The sequence below is a fragment of the Tiliqua scincoides genome, chromosome 5 (assembly GCF_035046505.1).
Source record: "Tiliqua scincoides isolate rTilSci1 chromosome 5, rTilSci1.hap2, whole genome shotgun sequence".
NCBI classification, from domain to species: domain Eukaryota; kingdom Metazoa; phylum Chordata; class Lepidosauria; order Squamata; family Scincidae; genus Tiliqua; species Tiliqua scincoides.
The window spans coordinates 61,335,417-61,352,089 of NC_089825.1; the positions used below are offsets into that span (position 1 = coordinate 61,335,417).

Below are 16,673 nucleotides of genomic sequence, written 5' to 3' on the forward strand. Positions count from 1 at the left end.
GCAAGTTAAGCACTTTTCAGTCCCACCAATTTCAATAGGAAAGATTTAAGCCCATTTTAATTTTCCCTTTGAAACTGGTAAGGCATAAAATGCTGGATTATGCCTGCTATCTTACAGATTATTGAAGCGTCCTTCCCAGTTTTTGTGAAGGAAGTAACTGAGAGGTCCATCAAGCAAAATGAGTTGCTAGTGTAGAACTCCCATTTCTTCCTGAATTGGGAAACGTATCATTCTACAGGAGACCTGAGGATTTTAATAAAAGAGAAGTCACTTGTAGATCATATCTAAGCACTCGTATGTCTATGATTGGCATTGGTTTGAAAGAGCACACTGTATTTGTAACTTAAAGAGAGAGGAAAATACAGCCTGTTGTTTAGAAGAAAACAAGATAGGATTTTGACATTGAAAGGGAGTTAGAAACTTTTCAGAAAGGCTGGCAAGCTTTTATGAATTATTATAATTTAAAATGTGATGGCTATATGTTTTAATTAAAATGCTATGTTTTTCGATTTTGGAAAGATACTACTCTGTTCAATCCAAAGGATATTTGAAACTGATGTGACACTGAAAGTAGCATATTTTTGTTCTGTATTAGAACAGTTTTATGTTTCTTATGAAGCAATATGTATAAGGCTGCAAACCTAAGCACACCACCTATGTAAGACCTATTCAGCTCAATGGGGCTAACGTTTAAGTAGACATGCATAGGATTGCACTGTAAAAATGCTAATAATGCATTTTTAAAATTTGATATTTGCATATTTTAAGCTGCAATCCTATGTGTGCTTTCTTGGGAGAAAACCCTAGCTGAACGCAGTGGAACTTACTTCTGAATAGACGTGCATGATTACGCATAGGACACAGACCACAATTATGAATAAATACATGTTCTGTAATTCAACTTGATTCTGTTTGTCTTAGGTTCAAATGCTTAGGTTTGTCTCCAGCTTAAAATGTATGCATGTTGAATTTTTAAATTTTAATAAATTTATTTTGTCTTGCAATACTATTTCTTGTTTTGTAGATTTTATTCTCCTTTTTGCAGATTTCTAGGGAGCAATTCTACAATATAGAAAAAAGTCTTAATGTAATTACTTAATGTAATTACTTGTTAGGGTTGAGAATCAGACTTGAAACAGGGCTCCAGGGTAGCTAGCTGCAAATACAGGCGTGCCCCCGTATCCCTGGGAGTTCGGTTCCGGAATCCCACACAGTTAAATGAAGCCACAGATATGTGTGAACACCTCCCCCCCCCACCCTCCAGAGCTGAGGGAAGCTCTGGTCTCCTCACCTCCAGTAGAGTCCTCTGAGCTCAGTAGGGTCATCTCAGCCCACGGACATCCATGGCCTCTGCCAGGCTCAGACTGAGCCCAACAGTGGGGAAAAACATCACTTCTGGGTTCTCCATGAAACCAGAAGTGATTCTTTTAATGCCATTAGACATCAAGAGGCCTGGGGAAGCGCAGGAGGAGGGGCTGCAGATCTGATCCGTGGATATGTGGATCTGCAGATATGGGGGGGCTCCCTGTACTAGCTGCAATTCTATGAAAATGTGAGGGTAATGGGGAAGAAAAACTCATATCAGATGTACCTGGTTTTTTTACATGTTTTTCCCCCCTTGCTTTCATGCAGGTATTGCAATGTTTGGGACTGTGGTGATTGGAATTGGAATTGCTGGCTCAGTACGGATCAGAGACTTGCTGAATCCTTTGCCTTCCAGTCCTGCAGAGCATCTTAAACTATTGGGCTTCGTGTCTAGGTGAGGTATCTATTAACAAGCATCTTGTAGCAAGATAAGGGTTTCTGTCTTGGTGAGCCTGGCTCCCAAAGCATAGAGCACTGCAACTCTTTCCTGATTGACTGGTTTAAACATTCATATTCCATTTTGGAAACGCAGTCTGTTGGTTGTTGAATGAATAAAACCATTGGTGAGGGGAACTAAGAGGGAGTTGCAGTCCTATTGGCGGTATTTAGGAAAATTTTGTAAAAAGTTGTAGGGGGCTCAAAACAAAATGCTGTAGGGCAGTGGTTCTCAAACTTTTTGCCATCATGATCTATTACAGGGGTGCCCAAACCCTGGCCCTGGGGCCACTTGCGGCCCTCGAGGACTCCCAATCCAGCCCTCAGGGAGCCCCCAGTCTCCAGTGACCCTCTGGCCCTCTGGAGACTTGCTGGAGCCTGTGCTGGCCTGATGCAACTGCTCTCAGCTCTCAGTCAACTGTTCAACCTCTCGCATGAGCTGTGGAGCGAGGGCTTTCTCTACTGCTTGCTGTTTCACATCTGTGATGCAGCAGTGTCAGCAAAGGAAAGGCTGGCCTTGCTTTGTGCAAGGCCTTTTATAGGCCTTGAGCTATTGCAAGACCTTCATTCATCTTATAAGTTCCATCTCTAATATATTCATTTATGTAAATTTATTCAGATTTGAAATGTAAAGTAATTCTTTTTTTTTCCTGGCCCCTGACAGTGTCAGAGAGATGATGTGGCCCTCCTGCCAAAAAGCTTGGACACCCCAATCTATTTCATCAGCTGCAGCGGTAATGTTGCACTCCAGAATACTTTGCGTCTTCTGGGTAGCTCCCCAGAGTGCAAGCCGCTAGGTATTCTGGGGCACTACTCATGGTGCAACGCAGCCAATGAAGTGGGTTCTGTGTTGGTACTACAAAGAAGTCACCAAAAATTGGATCAGAATTCAGTTTGAGAACCTCAACTGTAGTGTAATGCTTCTGCTCATGGTTACAGCTTGCAGCAGGAGGCTTGTGGGGATGGGGGAAGAATTTTGTAGGGGAGGAAAACGTGCACCCTGGTTGGGGGAAAAAAATAAAAATGAATGGAATTGACTGGCTTTGGCCCCTAACAGCTTATACTTTCCTCAAAGTGGGGTCGGAATCAGGGTTGTGTGCAGTGTCAGCACCAGGTTACCAAAGGCCCTAGGACTCAGCCTTGCACTGGGCTTCTCACAGTGTTCCATTCCAATCCCCTGATGAGATTTCAGGCACTGCCACAGATAGTCACTGGTACTAGAATCACAGGTAAGCCCATGTGGGCCTCAACCAGTGCCTCGCTTGATTAACCCCTGGCGGTGCATCTGATGAAGCTGAACAAAAAAAATCCATCCCTTTCTCACATTATACAAGTTGGTTCCAAGGAAGCAAAAGAATCCAGTCTCCTTTCCTGCTCCCCAGAGCGTGTGCTCCCACATCATCACACACAATATAACAATAACTGTTCAGTTCAGAGCTGGCTGTTAGGGTGGTGAAAAAGGAAAAAAAAAGATACACAAGAAGGGACTTGCTAGACAAGTCCAAAAGCGCATGTAGTCTAGAATAGTTTCCCCCAGTAGCCAACAAGATACCTCTAGGAAGCCTCCAGGTGGGGCAGATAGGCAAATAGCCCCCTTCTGCTTTTGCTTTCCAGCAACTACCCTCCAGAGGCATAATGCCTCTGGAGGAGACATGTAGCCATCATGACTAGTAGTGACTGAGAGACTCTCTTCCATGGAATTTGTCTAATTCCCTTTTAAAACCATCAAGGCCAGTGGTGATAACCACATCTTCTGGCAATGAATTCCGTAAGCTTTGTGTTGTATGAAGCAGTACTACCTTTTTGCCTGTCTTGAATTTCCTGTGAGTCAGTCTGGTGCTGGCTTCCAGTGTCATGAGAGTGGAAGAAAAACATATTTCTATCCCTTCTCCACACCATGCATAATTTTGTATGCCTCTATTATGTCTCCCTTAAGTTCCTCGTATGGGGAAACATGTTCCTGCATGATAGCTCACTGACAGGTATATATGGTAGCTCACTGACTTGTACAAGACCACAAAGGAAATCCATGTCTGAGCCCAAACTTCAACTAGGATCTCCTAGTTTTGATCACTAGACCTCCATAGTTCCCTTCTGGTTACTGTTGTATGAGCCATCTGTTCTCATTACTTTTCTTGTGCATTTGTATTGCATTATTGTTTCTATTGACAATAGGAGACCTTTAGGAGAAGTTCATCAGGTCAAGCAAATTAGCCTACAAGAAGCTCAGGACAACAAGGATACCCATGCTGCCATCATCAGTACAGATAATCGAAATCATGAGGAGACGGTCAGGTATTACTTTTCCTTTCCCCCCAGCACCAGAATGATGTTGAAATGTGCATGCACCATCATTTCAGACAACATCTTGTTGATAGGAATGTTTAGGAAAGAATTGTCACTTAATCTATATTTGGGTCAGAAGAGTCTACGTGCAAAATAAACATCCCTCTAATCTAATGATTGTCAAGCACTTTGCTACAGCACATTGGAGAGCCACAAACTTTCTGCAGGTATGCAGCAGGAATTTGGGGAAGGGTTATTTATTAGTAGGGCCATTGGGGGATGCGAACCCCCTTCCAACAGTACCAGTGTGCCTTGTCAAAAATCGATGGTGCGTCTTGACAATTTTAGCACCTTGTTTGTGTGCCATGAGACGAAACAGGTTGAAAATCACAGCTCCAACAGTTGACAGTGATTCAGGAGCATTAGATTGTCCTCAGCTTCCAAAAACATGGAGATCTCTTTTCAAGATCACCACTTCCATGTATTTCACCTGGGAAAGCAGCAGTGTGCCATTCACAGTGCATTAAAAAGCCCATCTTTTTTGCATGAGGCCGAGTGCAAAATATGAAACAAAAATTTATTTGTAGTACCTACAGTGGTGTTCCTGGGGGTCCCGGCGCCCAGGGCAACCCCCAGAATTCCGCCCCCCACACCCCGTTTCGCCCCCTTCTCTGCCATCGTCATCGTTACCGCAGTTACTTCTGCACAGCTGCCTCCTCTGTTCCCCCTTTGAAAACAAGGGGGAATGGAGGAGGCAGACGAGGCCTTCACGGAGCCTTCCGTGCTGCGGGGGTCTCCATGGCAGCGGTCTGGGGCTCCTCCCAGCTGCCCCAGACCGCTGCAGTGGAGACCTCCGTGCAGCTTGTAAGCTGCGCGGAAGGCTCCGTGGGGGCCGGGAAGCGGTGCGTGTCCCCTCTGAGGATGCCCTCAGAGGCGGAGCAGGGGGACCCAGCCGGGAAGCGGCGTGCATCCCCTCCAAATTCGGAGGGGGCACGTGCCGCTTCCGCTCCGCCCCTGAGGCACGCCCTTAGCGGTGGAGTAAGGGTGCCCAGGAGCGCTCCTGAAAGGCAGCTAGACGCTGCCTCCCAGGCAGCATCTAGGCGCCGACTGGACTGGCCCCCCTCTCCCCTCCTCCTTTATAGGAGGAGATGAGATGGGCGCCCTAGAACGTAAGTGCCTCTCTAGGGTGCCTGTCTCCTATCCTCTTATAAAGGGGGAGGGGAAGGGCGACTCAGTCGGCGCCCAGGCACTGATGGAGAGGCAGCAAGCTACCTCTCCGCAGCGCTCCTGGGCACTCCTCTGGGCGGGGGCGGGGTGGGGCGAGGCTCCAAGGCACCCCTGGAGGGTCAGCGCCTGGGGCATTTGCCCCGCTTGCCTCCCCAGGTGCGCCAGTGAGTTCTTCCTACTATCTGTAAAGGGAATTCCAACTTGGTTACTAGTTTAGTAGATTATGTTGGAAGCTGCCTGATACCAAATGTAGCCATTGGTTCATTTCACTCAATGCCATCTTCTCTGGCTAGCCATGGCTCTCCTGTGTGTCAAACAGAATTCTTTTGCAGCAATTCCTGAAAGTGCCAAGGATTGAACCTGGGACCTTCTGTGTGCAAACCATGTGTTCTACTACTGATCTGTGGCCCCTCCCTAATTTGGAAATGGTTTGGAAACTTAGTGTACTATAATGGCTACGCAAAAAATCCCCGAGAATCATAGCTTTGTATGGTAACTGAGGATAATTAGAGAACCCCCATATAAGCCACTCTGAGGCTTCTCAAAAGATGAGCAGGACACAGAAGTGTAAAATGTATCTATTTTCCATCAGGTCATTCTTGAAGGCTGGGAAACATGTCCTTGTTGAGTACCCTTTGGCACTCTCTGCAAAGGCAGCACATGAACTCTGGGAGTTGGCAGAGCAGAAAGGTAATACTGTATGTAAATCAGAACTGCAGCTACTTATTTACAATGGAGTTCACCATTCCCATTTTGCAGCTTTTTTGTTTAAAGGATATGCTCTACAATAGGAAAATGGCAAGAGAACTGTATCCCATGTTGAAAGTGGGACAGGAAAAAGAAAGTTAAGTATTGCTTCTACTACTGCAGCATTGTAATGAGAGAAGGTACACTTGCCAAAGTTTTCTATGAGACCATTAAAGGTATAAGAGCACTGTCGCATAAGCTGTCCCTCTGTCAGTTTCTTGATAATGGAACTTGGAGCTCTCAAATACAATTTGGGTATAATACAAGATACAGTACCTTTGTCCTTAGAAAGACAGCTTTAGAAAGGTCACACTCCTGGATCTAAACAATACCTACCAAGTGATGGACAGACTGAATAATATTATGTCAGTCATAATTTGCATTAATACAATGATTGCAGTCTTCACAGTGGCTGTGAATTTATGGCTATAAGGACAGGGGTTATTTGCAATGTGTGAAGAACCAAACTTGTCTGTCCTTCCCTCCCACCTTTCTTTGCATAGAAAGAGTCTTGGCATATTCTACCACTATTACTACACTGGTTTATCACCTTTCCTAGAAATAAAAGTAGAAAGAAGATCTTCATGTGGCTTGGAGGTTGCATGAGTTGCAACCTTAATCATTTTCATGTTTTCTCTGGTTAACATATGTTGTATATTCTTGTGTCACTGTAGCAGTTTTTCACCTGGTGCAAAGAACAAAAAAGTGAGCCAGGAAGAAAAGACCATGCAGCACTCCTCTGAGTGCACCACAGTGCCCTGGGGCATTGTGGTGCACAGTTTGGGAACCACTGATCCATGGTGATCCACAGAGGCTTGAGAAGTCTCTTCTTTTTTGCTGCCTGCCTGGGAACAACAGGAAATGTCAAGCATTTAACAGGGCATAGTAAATGGGTTGTGTCAGGCATAGTGGGTCACCAGCCAGATTTGTTTTGGAGAGTTTTGCTCCTCATGTTGATAAAGTTCAATCAAGAAAAAATGGTATATACAGCTACTGCCTCAGCATTAGATTGGAAGCTCCTGAATACCAGTTTCTTGGACATATATAATGGCTTTCATGCTCATTCAGAAGAGCACCCATCAAGACCAAGCAAATGTGCCTTTGAACTGGTTGCCATTCCTAACTGTCTGTATTTGTTTGTTTGTCTCTTTTTGGCACAAGTTCAATCTCATTGAACTCTACATTTTTCTCAATGGCAGGCAAAATTCTCCATGTGGAACACATTGAACTCCTGACAGAGGAATATAAACAGCTGAAGAAAGAGGTGACAGGAAAGGAGCTTGTGAAGGGAACATTACACTTCACAGGTCAGTAATGCACATCTGATCTGGTTCATGGTCAATACTTTATTTTTCATTCATTCATCTATTTGTTCCTGTCTTGAGTGGATAAATATGTTTCAGTCCTAGATAAATATGTTTCAGTCCTAGATCATGCAGATGTTTTGTCATGCAGAGAGGCTTCCTCAAGCTCTTTGTAAGAAATTATCTACTGTTAAATCTCTAGCTTTTATAATCTCTAGCTTCCTTAGCCGCCTTGGGTGCCCTTCGGGGAGAAAGTCGGAATACAAATCTAATAAATAAATAAAATAAATAAATAAGTGGTGACTGCCATCTAGAGTCATTAGGCAATCAAGTGCAATGAATCTTTTAAAATGCTGATAACGGTAGCAATAAAATTCTACCATTCTAGCATAAAACGGTAGCATATAATAGAGATCAGTGCATTTTATTTCAGTAATACCCTGGAGCAGAGTTCATTAGCTCTAGTTCTATGAACGTATTTAGGTCTACCTCTGAGTCTATATATGGAGCAGAAGAAGGTGATTGAATGGATCATACTACTTCAAAAAACAGATGAAATGGTCATTAGAATGCTTTTCAATGTGTTAAAAATGTGCTTTTCAATGTGTTTTTAAAAAAACCAAAAACCAAACCCGCCCTAACTAGTATATTGAGGAGCAAATCCTGTGCTGGTTTTCTTTTTAAAAGAGTTTTTTTTGTAAGAGCATTCAGCAGGTGATATCTGCACACATTCTTCAGTCAGAAAGGTTCAGCCCATTCTACCACCTCACTCTAGGCCTTCTGTATTCTTCTATGTCCATTTTAGAATGCAGACATGTTCTTTTGACCCATTATATTTTGGAATTCTTCTTGTTTCCAGCCCTGTATTCCAAGTCCTCTCTCTGTCATTCCTAAAGGTCACCCATTGGATGAAGAGAAATCAGGGTTTCCAGCTTTTAGTGGGATTGCCCGCTTGACTTGGCTAGTTGATCTGTTTGGAGACCTCACACTCACTTCTGCCTCTAGAACAGAGCAGAAAGAAAAGAATTACTCTAGAATGACTGCACATTTTCAGACTGCAGATAAGAGGTTGGTAAAATTAACTAACAGAACGTGTTGTTGTTGTTGTTGTTGTTAGTATTATTAGTATTATTATTAACAGTATTTATATACTGCTTTTCAACTAAAAGTTCACAAAGTGGTTTACAGAGAAAAATCAAATAATTAAATGGCTCCCTGTCCCAAAAGGGCTCACAATCTAAAAAAATGCAAATGAATACCAGCAGACAGCCACTAGAACAGACATTGCTGGGGTGAGGTGGACCAGTTACTCTCCCCCTGCTAAAAAAAGGAGCACCCACTTGAAAAAGTGTCTCTTACCCAATTAGCTGGGGTTAAATAATCACAACCACATTCTACTGTTCATTTTATATCTTTCAGGAAGGTAGGACTTTCTTGATTTCCCCTCCTCCAACAATGGTTCAGTGATAACCTATTGGATTGTATGCAAAATTGTACTGTATGTACTCAGTGCTAAAAAAAAAATTAAATTCTGCACCCAGGCAATCCAAATATAGCACTAGGAAATAATGGATTCTGCTGCGAGTGTAAGAGCTCAATCCTATTTTCTGCTCCCCAATGCAGCGGCAATGAAATTGCTACTGCTGCATCCTGCAGGGGGGCCGGTTGCAGAGGTCTCCCTTGGGTAAGGTAACATTAATTCCCTTACCTGGGGTAAGCCACCATGAGGAGGGTCTTCTTGGACCTGTGCCAGCAAAATTGCTGATGCAAGTCTGCATGGACTGACACCACAGAATTGGGTCTGGGAAAGGGTTTAGGATTCAGTATCCACACTCTGCACTTCTTGTGTTGTTTACTTCTGGTTTTGCTAGTCGTGGTGAGGAGCTAGAAGCTGCACCTCCCACCACTTATTCATCCCATGTCTAGGTGCCAAAGTTTTAGCAGTCATTGCCACAACATATCTTGGCAGCCCTTACAGACCGTCAGTATGCATTACAGCAGATCTTTTCAGGAAACGGAATTCTGAACCCAGTACTGAATTCTGTAATTCTTCTGTACTTCCATGGAATCTCAGCATATTGTCATGGTCATCAGGAATTCTTTCCCCATTTTTCTGTGACATATGATTATGCCCATGATGGATATCCAATGTTACATTAGGAGCCTTGCTGGCAGGAGAGAAACAATTTGGCATGGATGTGTTCTTGCTGTTTCTTCATTTTAGTTATTGCTATTACAGAATTTCTTCTCTTGATTTCTCTATTAAAATTATAAAATTCTGGATTAAGCTGATTTTTTGTCATGGAACTAGAAAGTAATTTTTCCCATGGGTGGGAATTTGGATGTTCTATATCTGTTTCTCTGTTGTTTGCTTGAAACTCTAGTAGGCTTTTCCCAAGCTTCATGCATCTCCTTGCATCTCAGTTGTTTTTGCCGTGACTTGCATACTATCATTGGATAGTAGAGCTAGTCTGTTAGGAATGGCAGCAATGCATAATGGACCAAAAATGATGGTTTAACACCCTGTCCTGGCTCCACTAACATCACTGTAAAACTCCCATGGAGCTGATACCCAGGCGTCTCTCTCTCCAAAAAGGTCACTTAGACTAACCTTGAGGATAAGAACAGCAACATAGTTTCCAGAAGGATTCCATTTGTTTCGAATAGCACAGGTAGAACACAAATAGAATTAAATATGCAGTGTACAACTTCTAAAAAATGACTGTATACAGAGCCCTCTCTGGCTGGCTTCTCTAGTGGCCTAATCTTATTTGGATGCCACAATCATCATACAGATGCTGGCAGGACATATGTTATATCCTAAGCCCATCCTAGCAACACCACATAGACAATGCACCAATGCCAGTAAAACAAGGACCTGTCTTGGCAAAGCGACACTGAAGCCGGCTTTCTCAGTAGCACTCCCAGTGTCCATGGAAACACTGGAAGTGTTGATACAGTCTGTTATCCACAGTGCATCATCCATGTGATGTCAGCCATCATCTGTGTGACAGTGGCTTATCATCCGTGTGATGTCCATCTCTGCAGCCAGTCAGTCCCAATACTGGCAGCCAGAGAAGTACCGCTTTAGTACTGGGGTTGATGTGCTGTGATGCCTAATGTAGTCTATATCTTATGCTCCATCATAGGAAAGTGGGTGGCAGTTAGCATTCTCTCCTCGGAGCCCTGCTGTAGCTGTGCAGGGTCAGCTCCAGAGCACCGAGAGGGATGTCATCGCTGAACAGGGTTCAGCCAAGCACCTGGAAATGGCTGCGTGGAGCTCAGCTTGGGAGGCAAAGTCTCCCATCCAGTTTGCTGCATGCTGGATGGGGAATGGCAGTGTTGCCCACCTTGGCTCATGGAGTCCCTGTGCTGCTCATCAGCACAGGGACTCTGTAAGCCCAGGCAAGCAGCACTGCCAGTCTCCATCCGATATGTGGCAAACTGACTGGGAAGCTTTGAGTTCCAAGCCAAACTCTGTGTGGGCCAGATAATTTTGGCTGGTGGGCTAGATCTGCCCCATGGGCCATAGGTTGCCAACCCCCTTAGAGGAAACGCTGGTGGTAGGAAGTGTGATTTTCTGCTGTTTTTCCCTTCCTGGTTGGGATTGGGCCTCAGGACAGGAAGAATCCCAGTGTTGTCTTTTCACAGCCTATGGCTACGTATCCAAATAGTTTGGAATATTTTGGTCCCCTTTTATTATTTGGCTGACACGGGAGACGACCAGTTATGCTTCTTGGCCCTGAGTGATAAGTTTACATACATAGTGTTCCAAGTCTATTCTGTTACTGGCCCAGGTTTCCCGCTGGCGCAATTCCATTGACGTCAGTGGCGTTTCACCAGCTGGGTGTTTGGCCTGCTTATGTTCACCTCTGAATTTGTTTTCAGTACCTCTACTGCAACAGTGTCCTGGAATTTGTCCGGCTCAGTCGGCATGGATGTTTTTGATGTGATAGAAGAAGAATTATTTCTGGTCTATCCCTACATAATTTCAGGAGGATTGAATTGCTGTGAAGTATTCAGAGGTTGAGGGAAGCTGCTCTTGCTGTGCTCCTTGGGTGGGGGAGTCAGGAGAGAGAGGGACAGCCTGATTGTCACACCGGGTTAATGTGAATTTATGCCTAGTTTCTCTTTTGTTTAAAACTGGAAAGGGTTGTTAATAGCATTACGCATGCTCTCCTACACAAAGCATGCTAAGCAGCCAAAGCAGCTTTAATTATGGCAGTTCTTCAGCATTCACCACAGTTCAGTTTTTCTTTCTTATATTCCATATTCTTCATGTTTCTTGTACTACTATGAAATTATGACGTAATTGCTTATAAAGATGCCTCAGTTTTAAACAGTGTTAAGTCTATTAGATGTTACAACTTCTTATCTCTCTCTTAATCCTTTCTTTTTTTCTCCTGCTTTAAACTAGGCCTCTCACTTGGATTGAGGAAAGGGCACCAGGGATGAAACGGGATAAAAAAATCAACTTCTGCTTCAAAAGTGGCTGCCTGGAGAGCCTTCCTGAAGCCCCTCGAGCAGCTGTTGGCCTCTTCATGCAGGACTTGATCCTCTTTGCCAGTAAACTGTTGGGCCAGGTGTCCAAGGAGGAAATGGAAGCTGAGAAGAGGCGGATTCTGCTGTGCCTTGACCTTGCTGAAGAGATTCAAATGCACTGTGAGCGGCCAGCAAAACTCTACTCTTGAAATTACTTGAGAGTGGGACTGGTCACCTTGAGTTGTGCTTCTTGTGTTCCAGCAGGAGTTGTTCCTTCCCCCCCCCCCCCACACACACAGTTCTCTAATGTGTCAGACTATCTGCATTCCTAATAGTCAGGCCAGTCCAAGTGTTCTGTGTCCCCCACAGGGTTCTTTTGACCTGACAAATGGGATAGCATACATCACACTGCCTCATTGTATAGTATCTTGCAGTTCAAAGCTGATGAAGAAACATCTGGATGGATTGCATCTGCTGGAGTCTTGACTTTGGAAATGCATTGGTAGTTGTAACCTTTTGGAAGGGGAGGGGGATTTATGTGAAAAAAAATGTAACTCCAAGATATGGTTCTGAAAGTTTGGGGACACTTCTGGAATTCTGCACTGAGGGTTTTCTATACATTGGGTCTAAAATCCTAACTAGAGTTTGACATGTGATGATTATCTGCCCTGTATATTCATTGCCATTGCTTCATAGATCACTAAGGCCTCCTAGTAGGGTCAGCAGCATCTTTAATCTCTAGCATCGTCCATTAATACAACGCAGAGAGGTAGATCCTTTGGAGGGGAGTTGCAGGAGAGTAATTGCTCAATTAGCAGCAATAAGCATTTTTAGATTAATGCCCTGCTAGATGGCAATGCTTTATTGCTATATTCAAGGAACAATAGGCAAGGGTAGAAAAATTAGGACAGCCTTACAGAGCAAATCTCTAACTATCTCTCAGACTCAGCTGTCTGTCAGGGAACTGCCAGGTACTCCTTTCCCGTCACTCCTCTCCATCCCACCTTTAAGGTTCTGTTAGAAAAAGGAGGGTGCTTCTCTCTTGACAAGACAGCTCTTAAGGCCAACTTCCAGGTCACTTCATTACAGAGCTGTGCACAGCTCTAAAACTACTGCAACAAAAGGTAATCTAAGAATTAAATCTGAACTTTTCTAGGTTTTGTGGGCCTTGTCCCAATGTAAGAGTAGAGGAGTGTGCTTTCATCATTTTCATATCTGAAAACACTTTCTGGGGGCAGAACTACATACAACACTGAACCCTAGCCCTATATTGAATTACTCCCTGTAATGTTTAGGCTGCACTCTTGCCTGGGAGTAAGATCTATTGAACATATTGGGACTAACGTCTGTGTGAATATGTACAGGATTGCACTGTTAGATTTATTTATGTCATTTCCCTGTCGATGCTCTGCTTCACTGGCTGTCTCTGGTTATCTAGGAGGGGTGGGGAAATGGCATAGATAAGCCTGATTGAGTACAGTGGGGCCATGGAAGGAGAACTCTCCCTGGCTGCTGTTTTCTGTGCGCCCCTCCACAAGAGTCACCTCTCATTCTTCCCTCAGAATCATCAACCCAGTTAATTGGTTCAGACATATAAGCTGCAGAAGCACTTCTAGAGCTTCACTGTTTACTTTTTGTATAAAAAGTGCTTATGTTTTAAACTCATAAGCTTATGAGCTTATGTTTAGGTTTTAACATAACTTTGAGGTCATAGTCTACCCTCTAGGTTTTCTTGATTGCCTTATATGTCACATTGGATCTCTCGTTTCAGATCTTGGTTCTTTTTGCTTTATTGGAGCTAATTCACTTATTACTTGGTAAAGTTCATCACAAGGCAATTTTAGAGAGCAATCCTACTCAGAAATAAAGTTGAAATAACCTTGTCATGACTGGGTTCATCCCAAAGTCTGAGTGGACCTTGTTCTTTTACCGCACCTGCCTTGTGTCTCATTAGATACATTAAACAAATCCTTAGAATAGAAGATTTGAATGTATGGGAGGAATATGTCCAGAAGAAATATATGTAATACATTTGAATGGTTAGAAATATAGTCACATTTGCTATAGTATATAGCAATGTGAAATCTAGCATCAGTCTAAAAAATGATATATAGCCCTGAAATCTGTTTTGGTTATATACATTGTGGCCCAAGACTTTATAAGAGGAAGTCCCAAAGTATCCTCAAAGAAACCTGGATAATGAAATTTCTTAGACTCTGCCTTGTACTTTTGCCTTTTGTTCATGCTGTTTTTATCCATTTATAGCCTTGTTTCTATGCTGCATTAGCAAAACATTTTCCTTAAGTGCTATCGTCTAAGCAGCCTTTCTGGCAAGTAAATGTCTGTATTGCATTTGGAGCCTTCTCTTTATAGCTGTAGTCAATTCAGTCAATTCTCTTTATAGCTGTAGTCAATTTGTATTTACCACAATACACTCCTAAGCTCTGAGTCTACCAAATAAAAGCCTAATTCCATTTCCATGCAAAACAGAAGAAAACCTCCCAACTGAATCGACTTTGGACTGAAAATGCATGTAGTCACCAGGAGAAAATATGTGAGCATAAGTTACTGTTTTGAGTCCAAGTCTTTGGCTTCATTGATTTCTTATCAAGAAGATTGAATACTGCTTCTGTGAAAGGAGCAGGATCAGTTTTGCTTTTATTGGATACATGTGGTAGCCAACCTGTGGGATTGTAACGCAAAGGAAGTGAAAGTGAATGCCATACCCAGAGTATGTGTGCAAAACTACCTTCACTGTACAGTAGAATACTGAAACAGCCTTTAGATAACTTCCTTGAATAGATTCATCATTTGTCTAATTAATACAATTCCTATTGATTTGCTTCTTACAAGGGCTGATCTAAGATATTTTATTTTAGTGCCTGAGGCAAATAAAATTGAAATGGCTCCTCCTCACTGCTAATTATTGTTATCCTATGCAAACTGCGCTGACTTACACAAGAGCCAAACTGTGCCCTATGGATCAGATGTGTCTCACTCTCACTTTGTCATCTTTAGTTGTCCTGAGACCACTGCCTTGTGGTTGGGCTTCAGATGTAGGGGGTTAAGAAATGTATCTAAATTACTACATGTATGACTCTTAGATATGCTTATAGGTTAGGGTTTCCCAAACTGTGGGTTGCAAGCCCATGTGTGGTGGGTTACAACCTGGGCCCTCCCACTTGCCTTTGCTCTGTTTTGGCTCCAAATCAGAGCCATTCTGGAAGCCAAATGACTCACCAGAAGGGTATGGAGGTCTTTTGAGTTGCACCAGGTCAGCAACCCACTCTACTGGCCTTGGAAAGTAACTTCCAGTTCTTGGAAGCAAACTGGAGGCTTCTGAGGCTTCTGTAGGCCATTCTGAGGCTCACAGAGGCCAGTAGAGAGGGTCACTGGCCCAATGTGACCCAGAAGAGGCCTTCCCATCCTCCCAGAATGTCATTCCCATGTTGCAGCCCACCACAGAGGATCAGGTGGGTCGTAGCACTAAGAAAATTGGGAACAGCTGTTTTAGCTGAAACCTTCCTTATTTAAATAACTTTAGCTACTCTTTTTGCTCTTAATTATGGTCTACATATGTCCACCATGTGATTCTGTGGACAATGGCTATCTGCAGAAGCTAATTCAGTTATATTGGAGTTCTGGAAATAATAGAAAGTGCTGCAGCTGAAATCTGTAAACTCTCTTAGCTTCCATGGTACATTGCTTATGCTACTTAGAACTAGACAGCTCTTCTGAATTTAAAACTGTCAAAAATAAGGCATAAAACTGTCCTTTATTGTAAGCTTTATAGTGGCTTTCACATTGACTCTAAATGAAATCTTTCTGACAATTCCCTTTTTTAAAGGGAGTTTTCAGAAGGTACAATTCCTCTCCAGGAAGTGAAAAGGTTTCAAATGGCCTTTGAAATTTGGTTTGAGTTACTACTGGTAATGTCAGTGTGTTTGTATGTTGCAACATACAATTGTTGGGTGTTTTTTTTTATTTTAATCTAGAACACTGGAGGCCTTTTTAGTGTGTGTGTTTTTTTAATATATGCAGATATGGACTGATTTTTGGGGGGTGGGGCTTATGTGCTATCTCCCAGAACTGACACTTTGTCAGAATGTTCCCTCCCCCCCCCCACTGTTGTCATCCAGTTGAAGGTTGATGCTATCCCTGTGAGAGATTCTTCACTTAACATATTTGTGATTAAGTCCATATATTGAAATCTGCAGTGTTGAGCTGCAGGAATCTTTTTCCAATTTAGCAACTTACTTTATTGCTGATACAGATGAAATGGAAGTGGAGGCAGGTGAATGGCCCTTGTAGATCCTCTGTGGCTGCCTCCTCAGTACATTTCTTAGAAAGCCAACTCTGGACACTCCTGTTTCCTTAGATCCCTTTGTTTGATGCACTAAAAATGCCTTCCGCCATCCTCAGTAACACAATTTGGTTGCTGCTTTGTGCTGATTGTAGGCTGGTGATATTGTTTGTGCTACTTTTAATAAAGTCAAGGTGTGTGAGCTCAACTGAATCTTTTTTTCATGTTTTCATCAGCATTTTCATCCTGACCACTTCACATGTCCTGTTTAAAAAGGACTTGGAAACTCTCAAGTGCTAGGCAATTTGTATATACAGTACTGTATGTAAAGCCAGTGGTTCTCAAACCTTTTAGCCCCAAACCCACTTTTTAGAATGATAATCTGTTGGGACCCACTGGAAGTGATGTCATTAATCTGGATCCCCAAATGCAGTCATATACCCAGTTGGCATCAAGACTAATATACTAAAAATTGAAATGAATGGGGACCCACCTGAAATTGGCTCACGACCCACCTAGTGGGT

The 16,673-nt window shown here is 43.1% G+C and overlaps 1 protein-coding gene across 4 annotated transcripts in view; it reads left to right on the plus strand.

Annotated features, from left to right (window-relative positions):
- Positions 1–16,357, plus strand: part of BLVRA (biliverdin reductase A) — a 46,787-nt gene extending 30,430 nt beyond the window's left edge. For all 4 annotated transcript variants that reach the window (XM_066631062.1, XM_066631064.1, XM_066631065.1 and 1 more), the window contains exons 2-7: positions 1,633–1,759; positions 3,976–4,095; positions 5,906–6,003; positions 7,260–7,367; positions 8,261–8,432; positions 11,782–16,357. In XM_066631062.1, the coding sequence (XP_066487159.1) occupies positions 1,641–1,759; positions 3,976–4,095; positions 5,906–6,003; positions 7,260–7,367; positions 8,261–8,432; positions 11,782–12,055 (891 nt within the window). In that variant the 5' untranslated portion in view covers positions 1,633–1,640 and the 3' untranslated portion in view covers positions 12,056–16,357. The remainder of the gene's footprint in view (positions 1–1,632; positions 1,760–3,975; positions 4,096–5,905; positions 6,004–7,259; positions 7,368–8,260; positions 8,433–11,781) is intronic.
- The last annotated feature ends 316 nt before the right edge of the window (positions 16,358–16,673 follow it).